General features: G+C 43.1%; 1 protein-coding gene across 1 annotated transcript in view; it reads right to left on the bottom strand.

Moving 5' to 3' along the window:
- The window catches only part of LOC139694746 (scoloptoxin SSD552-like), a 34,141-nt gene extending 22,777 nt beyond the window's left edge, over positions 1 to 11,364 (bottom strand). Inside the window, exons 1-3 of the mRNA XM_071593250.1 lie at positions 11,152 to 11,364; positions 6,347 to 6,487; positions 4,263 to 4,371 (exon numbers count right to left, since the gene is read on the bottom strand). Of these exons, the coding sequence (XP_071449351.1) occupies positions 4,263 to 4,371; positions 6,347 to 6,487; positions 11,152 to 11,364 (463 nt within the window). The remainder of the gene's footprint in view (positions 1 to 4,262; positions 4,372 to 6,346; positions 6,488 to 11,151) is intronic.
- Positions 11,365 to 11,572: the final 208 nt, after the last annotated feature.

Consider the following 11,572-nt stretch of genomic DNA (forward strand, 5'->3'; position numbering starts at 1 on the left):
CAATCTGTTGTTTTGACCTTTCGACAGCTCGGCCGGCGTCTTCAAAATCCTGATTCTGAAGAAGACAGCCGAGCCGTCGAAACGTCAAAACAACAGATTGTGAGTGTCCTTTCTTTGTGTCTCTATGGTCTAAAAATCGACATCTGTGTTTTTATATATTTGTGCGTCGCCGAAGAGCGTTTCATTTCGAATATATATATATATAACTTTTTGAAAGTCTCACGGGCGTGAATAATAATGTATAACTACTCCACTTAGCACTAGTGGACACAGACAAAAACACAGAAATACACAAAAAAGAGACTCACTAACTTTCGAATTTCCGGTGGTCGTAGCCACCTTCATCAAGGAAGAGAGGGATGGAACTCATTCTATCTTCTATCCCTCTCTTCCTTGATGAAGGTGGCTACGACCACCGAAAATTCGAAAGTTGGTGGGTCTCTTTTTTGTTTGTTTCTGTCTGTGTTCACTAGTGCTCAGTGTTATGCATTATATATATATATATATATATATATATATATATATATATATATATATATATATATATATATATATATATAATATCTTCGAAATGGAACGCTCTTCGGCGACGCACACATATGTAAAAACACAGATTTAGATTTTTAGAATATAGAAAAACAAAGAAAGGACACTCACAATTTGTTATTTGACGCTTCGACAGCACGGCTGTCGTCTTCAGAATCAATTCTGAAGACTTCTGAAGAATTCTAAAGATTCTGAAGACGACAGCCGTGCTGTCGAAGCGTCAAATAACAAATTGTGAGTGTCCTTTCTGTGTGTTTCTATATTCTAAAAATCTAAATCTGCGTTTTTACATATATATATATATATATACACACACACACACACACACACGAGGGTCATCCGGAAAGTAGTACCCGTTCGTGCCGCATGAAGTGCTGACGACGCGAGTAGCCGCTGGACGAGGTCAGATAGCTTCAGTGGCTTGTCTGCCTTCTCTGAGCCAAGTTGCGTGACGCTAGCATTGCCTGTGTTGTTTCTGTGATTGTTTACAATGTTTAAAAAAATTGAGAACGCCGCCAGTTGTGAAGTGAGGGCAGTGATTAAATTCCTCAATGCAAGAAACGTTCGCCCATGTGATATTCATCGCCAATTAAAGGAGGTGTATGGAGACAATGTAATGGACGAGTCGTCTGTTCGGCGGTGGTGTCGCAACTTCAACATGGGGAGGGGGAACACACACGACGATGAGCGTTCGGGGAGACCGTCTGTCATTACAGACCAACTGGTGAGCTCAGTTGACGAATTCGTGAGGAACGATCGGCGCGTCACAATTGATGACATCTGTGAGCATTTTCCCAATGTTTCTCGAACAATTGTTCATGAAATTGTTAAACACCATCTGCATTATGCAAAAATTTGTGCAAGATGGGTCCCTCGCGTATCTCAATGAGCTGGCGGCGAAGGACTATGCAGCAGGAATACAGAAACTTGTCACACGTTATGACAAATGCCTTAATTTGCTTGGAGATTATGTTGAGAAGTAGTTTAAAGTATCCTCTTTCAAATAAAATTTTTTATGTTTGTTAATATTTACTTTTGTGTCTTTATTTCACGAACGGGTACTACTTTCCGGATGACCCTCGTGTGTGTGTGTGTGTATATATATATATATATATATATATATATACATACACACACACACATAATATTACCAAATAGTCGCATAAGAGGTGACTTACGTATCGGAGAGATGAGATAGGTCATGGGTGGTAGAGTTGTTTCAGGATAACGGAAAAGAATCAATGAAGCGGGGAAGTGACTGAAGGAGAGAGGCCGCAGGAAAGCGAGCGTGCAACACGCGAAGTGAGTGGTGACCGAGGGAGGAGCGTAAGGAGCGCTAGGTCGAGAAGGTACACTCAGATTGATCAGAGAGAGCAGTTCAAGTGACTGAGTTACTAGGGTTATAAGTGATATTCAAATATTTTTAGCTTCTGATTGTGAAGATTAATGATTGAGAGAGAAGACGGAATGGCATCAGTGGTCATACTGTGAAAATGGGGGACTTTATGTACCTCAATTTCACCCAAACAATTATTAACGCTTTTAAGATCTGGATGGAGCGGACTTTGACCATATGGGAGGGCAACACAAAATAACTAGAAAGACAAGTGAAACATTTTTCTTTTCCAACATTTCCATGAATACTAAACCGCTGACTGAGTTTAAAAAAATGAGTTTTTTAATGAAAGCTTTGGAGTATTAGAAAAGAATACATGCATCAAGCTGTGTTGACTTAGCAGTTGAATTATAAACATGATGTTGTAAGACTGCTAAGCTTAACACTCATGTTCGGCCAGGAAGGAAGCCACGTTGGTTGTTAGTGCGAGAAGGAGTTTCAAAATAATCAAAATTGTTGCCCGACGGTGTAACAATTCATCAGAACTACATATAATAAAATTAGAATTATTATTGATTCGGGGAAACCAATGCAGAGCCGTTGTTCGCGGACTATTTGAAGGAAAATGTCTCGCGACGCTCGCGAGTGACTCGTTTTGTGAGGCGATCAGAGGCTGAGAACAGTGCCATTCAAATCCGTTATTTTTTCTTTGAATATTGGGTAGCCTTTGGAATTTATAAAATGAAAAAAATCAGCTCTAACCCTTTTGCCGCAGGACTATTGTTCACGACTAGTTGAAGAGGTGCCAGTCACTGAAGTGAGTGTTTTACCCTCGAGTTCGTCCCACTTGGCGGCGTCGATACTGTTCACTGCTGGAGGGGAGGGCAGACAGGAAAACCCATCATTAAATTTGAAAACTTATGTTATCTTTTAAATTGGTGTGATATATATGTTGGTACGCATCCCTAATTTAATTTTTTCCGTGCACAATCAAACTATCTTAACGCTTGTCCATTAATATGATAGCGTATTTTGGTTTAGTATGAAGTCATTTGAGAATGATTTTTATGTTTTCGAAGTATTAAGCACTGAAGTGCAGTGTTGCATGTGACAGAGTGTTTCCTAATTCGTAATCGTTATGTTTCCTTTCGATATCATTCCTATCATTGGCTTTGAATGAAGATTGAGAAACTGCCAGCATTACTTCCGTTTGATTTATTTCTCTCAGTCGCGATGCTTATTTATTTTATTCACATATTTATGTGAGTGTATTTATTTGCTGGTGCCGATTTTTCTCATTCCACGCCCCATGTTTTACGATTTCATTCACTTTACTCTCCAAGATCATATACCCATGTGAATCCGTCTCGAGTTACTCTAGGGTCAAATCGATTGCATAAAATTATTTCTGTTTTTACAGCGAACTTTTCCAATGATTTCCAATGTTTTCCAATGATTCGCGTGTATATCATTAATAAACCCGAAGGACCCCTCAAAGTTAGCTGTTAGAAATAATATTATACTTGTTATCTCAATAGTTTCAGCCTCAACTTTGTGGAAGTTCATTTTAATAAATGAAAAAGAAAAACTTTGTTCCGATCCACCACTGGGATGGGATCCTGGACTGGGATCCACCACCAGTGGTGGATTGGAACAAAGTTTTTCTTTTTCATTTATTATACTTGTTTATACTCACCACTGCTTACATTATGAAAATCGAGAAGGGATTCCCTATCAATCAGATGGGAATATTTCAATTATTGCTGTAGTATTGACATTTTTAATTCCAGGGAAAAAACAAAATAAATAACTGAATAATTGGCGAATTTAATAGCAAGTATATGTTTTCAGGCAAAATTCATAGAAATATTTTTATGAAGGATAATTGCAATAGAATAGACAAGGTGAATATGCAATTCTCGGTGATGCAGTGGGCATTATGTATTGTCTACCGATGACTAATTATTATGCAGATGTTTAAAATGGATATGGATCGCTAACCGACGGCAGTTATTCTACATTACTCCATATTCTTACTGCCTGTTTTGTTGTTCCAATATTATAAATGTTCTAATGGAGTTAGGTAGAGTGACCATATTCTTGACTGCCATTTATTACGCCATTTCGCATGTGGTTTCCTTTGGATTGTGACACAATTCGTTTTGTTGAAATAAATACTCAAACTTGTTTCCTTGGCTTTTAAAATGCAAACATGCCTTTTCCCAGCATCTCATTGCAAGTGAACCCAAAGGATAATGGAATGAGTGTCTGGTTCTGATTCCAAATGGCAATGCCAAATTTGTGCGCGATAAAATCACGGCCCTTTAATGTCGTAAAAAATATTTCAAATAATTGTAGGCCCTGTCAGTCTCATACTTACTCATGAAAGACTTGCCGCCGTAGGCCCATGCGGGAGAGGACAGCACCACGAGGAGCAGGAGAAGGAGCAGAGCTTTCAAGGTTGGCGTACCGCCTGGCGATGATGACATCTAAGATTGGGCGGAAGAGATAATACGTTCGTTAGTTCACTGGGATGTGATGGGCTTAAAACTTCGGAGACCATCCGTGTCATCAGTTTAATGGCCAACAGTGAAATATATTTTCTTGCACAACGTTATACGTCAGTAATCAGTATTATTCAATGAAAAAAACCATTAACACATAAATCAACCTGAAGGTCAGTTTGGTAGGCCTGATAGTAGTGTTCACCAAGTATTAATAAAGCCCGACGGCGTTCACACATACGCACAGCAGGTGATAAGGGAGGCCAGTTCCTTTCCCTCCGCCGGTTATGGTTTCCCAGGTAGATCTGGTACCCGAAAAATCTCACCGCTTGGGTGGAGCTGTGGATTACTAAAGAGGCTTGTCCGGGAATCGAACCCGGGCCCTCCGTTCAGAAGTTCAACACTCTACCCCATGGACAACCGCGAACCATTTTTCAATAATTTAATCATGAAAACAAATTCTCGATGTGCATTTAAACCATGGTGGCTTAAGGTAGACAAAATTGTTATGTTTCAAAATTAAAAAATGGCACAGACTATGAGCACTTGGAATTACATTTCAACAAATTTAAAGCTAAGCAATAAAACGCACCATTGCGAAAAATATTGGTGAAAACAAATAATATCTACATAATTCCTCGCAATCCGCCGCAAGGGCGTGTGTTGGGGGGTGTCAGGTAACCACCCATAAAAGAGAACAAAACCCCATGCAAAAAAACACATACATGCAAACCTATGCCCACAGTGGCGTATACATTCATACACAAACCCTTGCAACTTACACAACATCATCCTAATAAATAAGATCAGGATATTCGCGGACGGTGATTTATCGGGAGATATCTGGGAATGAGGATCTATTAATTCTAGCACAGGATCTAGATTGTATTATAAAATCATGTACAAAATGGATATTGTAATTAAACCTTACTAAATGTTCGGTGGTATATTTCTTTAAAAGATCAACGGGATTTGTTTACAAATTAGCTTGAGTTGACCCAGACGTAGTTGGTATGGTAAAATGTCTAGGTGTTACCATCACTAAAGACTAAACTTGGGGGACCGACATACGCTAAGTCTGCGGGCAATCTTATGAGAGATTGGGATTTATTGGACGCATTGTAGGCAGCAGTGGCCCCAAGGTCAAGGAATGTTACCACGCTCTTGTAAGGCCTCATTTAGAATACGTAAGTAGTGAATGGATCCGAGTGAAAAAGGCCTCATTCGGGAAATTGAGAAGGTTCAACGCCAGGCAGCCCGTTTAGTTAAAAACTCTTACGATAGCGCGAAAAGCGTCACCGAAATGCTCATGGAGTTGGGGTGGGAATCATTAGAAGAGAGACGATGCAATTTAAAATTGAAATTGCTAAATAAAATTAGATCCACATGCTTCAGCACCGAGGTCTCGAAAACCATTCGCATTCCTACATACATTGGTCGCTCGGATCATGCATGTAAAATTCGGGAAATAGATGCCAGGACTAGCCAACTCAAGGGCTCCTCCTTCCCACGGACAATACGGGATAGCAAATGTAGGGTTATAGAAAGCATACTAAATTCCACCTGCCACCCTCAGCGTTTAGGGAATAATTAGTTATACCCAATTGCACGCACTTTCAATAGCCTCTTGTGTTTTGTTATCAAAAACCCTTCCCGCATAACCGCATTAGAATGCCATCAACTGATGTACATTTACTATATTTACATAATACCCCAAAAGCCATATAATAAACATAAAAGTGAAATTATTACTTTTTGTATTATTTTATGATTTATTGGATACCATATTGTACCGATTAATATGTACTCGATAACTTTTGTCGTTGTGAGTCAAGATTTCATTATTTGGTCTCTTCTCTTGAGGCTGCTCACAGAAATCGTTCTCTTTAAGGGAAATCCAAACTGAAAGGCGAAGAAAAGGTAATTAAAGTAGCGCCACGCCTAGTTTAAGCTCACGTACAGGCATAACTGCGCGCAAAACACTTCGGAAAAGCTGCATAAAGACCTGACGCTTCTGTGGTCTGGCTCTTAACATGGCAATGTTTGAACCGGCAGCTGTGGCGGACCGCCTCGTAGAGAGTCCTATGTCATACATGAGGAACTGTGGCGCCAGTCAAATAATCAAAAAACCCAGTAATCAGTGCAAGGGCTGATAAGCGAGGGTAGAGCTCACCTTGCACTAAGCCCAGTGGAGTGCGCAACAGTAAAAGGGTACGTGCGAGGTCTGCTCAAAAAGTATCGCGAATTTTTAATTTTCGCGGTTTTATTATATTTGATATTTTGTAGCATTATGCTAATACTTATGTCTCTCACTTATGCCGAAATTTCGACCATTTTGAATGTTCAGTTAATTGTTGACAGCTGTTTTGCTTGGACGTGTTTTGGCTTTTCTTCGGTTTTTGCCTGTTCTAAAAAATGGATCAAGGAATCTGTATCAGAATTTGTGTGAAAAACGAAATTAAGTGCGCGGACACATTCCGAATGTTGACTGCGGCATATGGAGAAGCTACCTTGGACCGAAGCAACGTTTACCGGTGGTACAAAATGTTGTCAGAGGGCCGAGAGGATGTGAACGACGAATGTAGAAGTTGTGCTTGCAGTTTTCTTCGATTGCAGGGGCGTGGTGCATCATGATTTCTTGCCACAGAGTAGAACGGTAGATAAGGAATATTACCCGCAAGTTATGCGCGATTTGTGCGAAGCATTCCGCCACAAACGCTCGGATTTGTGGAAGAACAAAAATTGACTTTCGCACCATGACAACGCCCCTGCTCACAATTCGTTGCTTATGCGCGAGTTTTTGGCCAAAAACAACACACTAATGATGCAGCAGCCACCGTATTCCCCAGATCTGGCCCCAAGTGACTTTTTCTTGTTACCGAAACTGAAGAGGCCCATGAAAGGACGACGCTACGCTATGATTGACGAGATAAAGACTGCATTGAAGGAGGAGCTGAACAAGATCACAAAAATGATTTTTTGAAGTGCTTCGAGGAATTGGAAAAAAACGTTGGTACAAGTGTATAATATCCAATAGGGATTACTTTGAAGGGGACAAAATAGATATTCTTGAAGAAATAAATAACTTTTGAAAAAATGCAAAAGTCGCGATACTTTTTGAACCGACCTCGTATTAGAGAGGGGCCAGTTCCCTTGCTGGGTTGCCAGGAGCATCTGGGAGACTCGAAAAACCGCGCAGCTTGAACGAAGGGCCGAGGAAGCACCCATAGGCATCATCGGAATTGAGCCGACCCTCTGGTCAGTAGCACGGCGAACCACCGAATCCAAATCAAATATCGTCTCAGCCGTGGAAATCAATCTCCACCCTCGGAATTTTCCCCTCGTCGCTCTAATTATTCATCCATCCTGAATGGAACGAATCTCTCCCACTGCCGCTACAGCCGACAGAGATTTCAAAGTTCTAATGTTCATTTTCCAAGCAAATGTTAAATTTCTTCATAACCGTTGCAAGTGGAAATGGTGAACAATGCAAAATCTTACAATCTTACATATTACATCTTATAGCATCGAACCACATTCAGTATTCACCAAAATGCGAATTTTACCGTGGAAATCATCAGCAATGATGAATACAACGACTATGCTTATATTAATATATTTAATATAGAATCCTTTGGAAGTACAAAAATACATGGTGTAGTAATTTATTACATCCATTGGTTGGTGCTACAAGAAAAAGCAGTTTTACCAGTATGATTGTGCGTAGAGCTTTAGTAATGTATTCAATACAATCTCCACGCATTCATAGGCACAAAGCAAGCGTACGTATTTTCGAATCCTAAGGATGTAGCCTTTTTCTGGATATAATTAATATTTATCACATTTCTATAAGTGGGTCGCGGTAGTCCAGGGGTAGAGCATTGGGCTGCTGACCGGGAGGGCCCGGGTTCGATTCCCGGGCAAACCTATCTGGGCACCCTCAGCTCTACCCAAGCTAAAGTGATTTTTCGGGTACCAGATCTTACTGGGAGACCATAACCGGCACAGGGAAAGGAACTGGCCCCTCTACCCTGATGATTTCACACGCCGTATAGGGTTTAGTACTGGGTGAACATCACCTACCAAATCGACCTTCGGGTTGATTACTGTTTTTCATATTATTATAATAGGGCAAGCACAGGATTGAACGAATCCTGATCTCGTCTCACAGGTATCTAGCGCGCTTCTTCGAGTGTACATCGCTTAATACATTATTTAAGAAAGTTTTGAGACTTTTTGAACACTTTTTGTAATTAACTCTTTGTAACAATCATCTATTACTGTTAGGAAATAATTTGATGCATGCTGTATCTCGTGGTTGTTTTAATATTTATCATGTTGGCATGGAATACTTCAGCGCATTAACGATTGCTCAGAGTGACTGGAAGTGGGTAGTCGGGGGTTGAGTTCGACGGAAATTGGTTATAGCAGAGTAGAGGTAGATCGGGCCGAGCGAGAGAGAACGCCCCTCTCGGAGACCCAGGACCAGGTACACCCCTCAACATTCGACGGTTTCGCATTGGTTTCAGCAGCGGGCATGGTCACGGCCTCCCTCCCCTCCACCCCACCCAATCCCCCCACCCACCCTCCCCCCACTGTTTGGACTGGAGAGTGTGATTTTTATTGTCTTCTAGAGCACTCCTGCGGGAGAGAATTCGGTGCCGGTTTTCCCAATTCGCGAAACTAGAGTGCGCCTCTGCGATTCGGTTTCCTCCTCGACCCTCTTCCCCCCCCATATCTCTCTCTTCCCCACCCCATCCCCCGGGGCCACCCGCCCCCTCCGTGTTGACCGAACTCTTCCCGAAGGACATCGAGTGGAAGAAGACCCGTGCGTGCGACCTTTTCCTTCTCCTGCCCCCCCTTCATCCTCCGCCACTCGCCCACTCTCCCCCCGTTCTGTTCCTCTTCCTCTACGCACTCATCCGCTCCACCTCCGCTCTTTGCTCTTCTCCTCTCCCCTCCCCTTCCCTCCCTCTACACCACGCGGCCCTCCGCCCAGTCTCGCTGCGGAGGATCCAAGGCCCTCAAGGTTGAGTACTGGCGGAATGAAACGCGCGCCTACTTCCACACGAAAAGCTGCGGTCTCAGATACGGTTCATTTTACGATCCGATGCCCATTTCGTTCAAATTTCAAACGGCGAATGAGTCCATTATTCGCTTTGCCCATTAATTTGATTTACCTTCACGCTATGATCGAATCCACGAATTGGACAGGTTGTAGGCTCGGACATAGATATGTACAAAGCGGTCGTTCATTGTTGGAACTTGTACAAAAGAAAGCTTTCATGCCTCCTCATTTTGGCCTTTGTCAGCGTAAAAAGTGCAAGGGAGCCTGGATTTTTCCTTTTTTTTTAGATCACCTATCTTTGCTGCCTTCATTTTAAACGAATTTACTCGGGCACTTATTTAAAATCTAATATCGCTAATCCGCCCGTAAACAAGGAATAAATTGGCTAGCCAGATCGACAACTGGACAAAACTTAAAAAAAAACATTCCAGATGATACTACGGCGTAGCGAAACTAGTCGACGGAAATAAATTCTTTTCCGTGGTAACGCAATGTCTTTTTGATTCTTCCTTCGTGCCTTACAAATGGATTTCCACAAATAATCGGCCTCAACTATCTCTAACAAAAAAGGGACCGAGTTACTTACCATATCACGCAATACTAGCATTCTGCCGGTTGGACAGTACAATTTATTCGAGGTTATTCATCTTATCCACACACTGAAGTCTCGACTTTTTCCACGGGCAAGCTCCTCCTCGCGAGCAGTCAGTGCCTTCCGGCGAAGTTCCACCGCCAACGCCGTCGAACACCAATTGCCTCCCGGAGGGTGTCTTCCACGGAAAACAATTTCGCAAGGCCTCAGATTCAACCCATGGCATCCACTGCTATCGTATTTTCTCTATATTTTTCACGCTCCCATGAATACATTTTTAACAACAAATGACATCAATTGAAGGGGATTAATCAAGTGCTTCGAAACTCAAGGGCTTAGGGAAAGGAATTAACGACCACTGGTTTTGAAGGATACACCAGCGAATTAATCTTCAAAGAGAAGGTGAACGTGGGAGCAGAAGAAACGTGGTGAATGCGTTGTGATTGCTCGAGCCGGACGATAACGTGAGCGTGAAGAATAACAGTTACGGATTGATGCACGACTACGACTCGCGTTGCAAGTATTGTAAAATAGTACATATTTCATGCATTTATGTTTTAGGATGATGTACGAGTCGCGCTGAGACCTGCTCCGATATAATTTTTCCTTAGCCTTGTCTAAGCCACTTGCCTAATTACTTCAACGCAAAATTCACATTTCTGAAAGGACGTTGGCCGAGTGTCGGATATTTATTTTCGAGTTTTAAATCGTCTTCCTCCGCTCCACTTTCTCACCGAGGTGACCTCTGAAACCGACGGCGGTTAATTTCTGTAGACCTTCCAACAGCACTTTTTTTCAATTAACCAACGAAGCCAGGGGTCTGCGAAAAGTGAAAGATAAGTATATCGACTTGATGCGTAAGTGTATCAATTCGAATTACCCAAAAAACACGTATTTCATTTTTGTGAACAAACAATGTTTTATGCGGGTGGATACTTAGTATGACGTGGGGTGGGTATTTCCAAATTAAGGGCCTCCCAGATAGACCTTGACCCGCACACCATCCTGCCTTTAAGCCGCTTGGCTCCCAGCATCGGGTCACTCCCCTCCCCCACTCTGCCATCAAGGGGGAGGACTACCCTCCAAACCCTTGCTTGTTCCTTACCTGGCACTTGCAGAGGCTCGTCCTCCAGCAACCTTCCTGGGACCGCACCCCCTCTTCCCGCGCGACCCCCTGGGAGACGTGTCGACGGTGGCTCGGCGGCGACGGTGGCCATGGGGCAGGCGCCGGCCCTGGTTCGGGGGCTCGGGGCAGTCGGCGCGTCGTGGGTTCGTCGCACTCGGCGGCGGACGTGGGAGCGGCGCAAGGAGCAGTCATGGTTGCCTGGAAGGTGTCGGGCGGTGTATCTGCCGTCGACTAGACGCTCGCCGCCTCTTATACGGACCTCACACCCTCGCCCTCCCCACGGAGGAACGAGCGTGGCTACCGCGCCGCTTTGCGGGGAGGGAGGGGGTGGGGCGGGGAGGGAGGGCGTGGGAGAAAGAGAGGTGCGTGCCTCGCCGAGGGGCGGGCGGGAAGACACTGC

The sequence above is a fragment of the Hetaerina americana genome, unplaced genomic scaffold, assembly GCF_022747635.1.
Source record: "Hetaerina americana unplaced genomic scaffold, ioHetAmer1.1.p SCAF_54, whole genome shotgun sequence".
Classification (NCBI taxonomy): domain Eukaryota; kingdom Metazoa; phylum Arthropoda; class Insecta; order Odonata; family Calopterygidae; genus Hetaerina; species Hetaerina americana.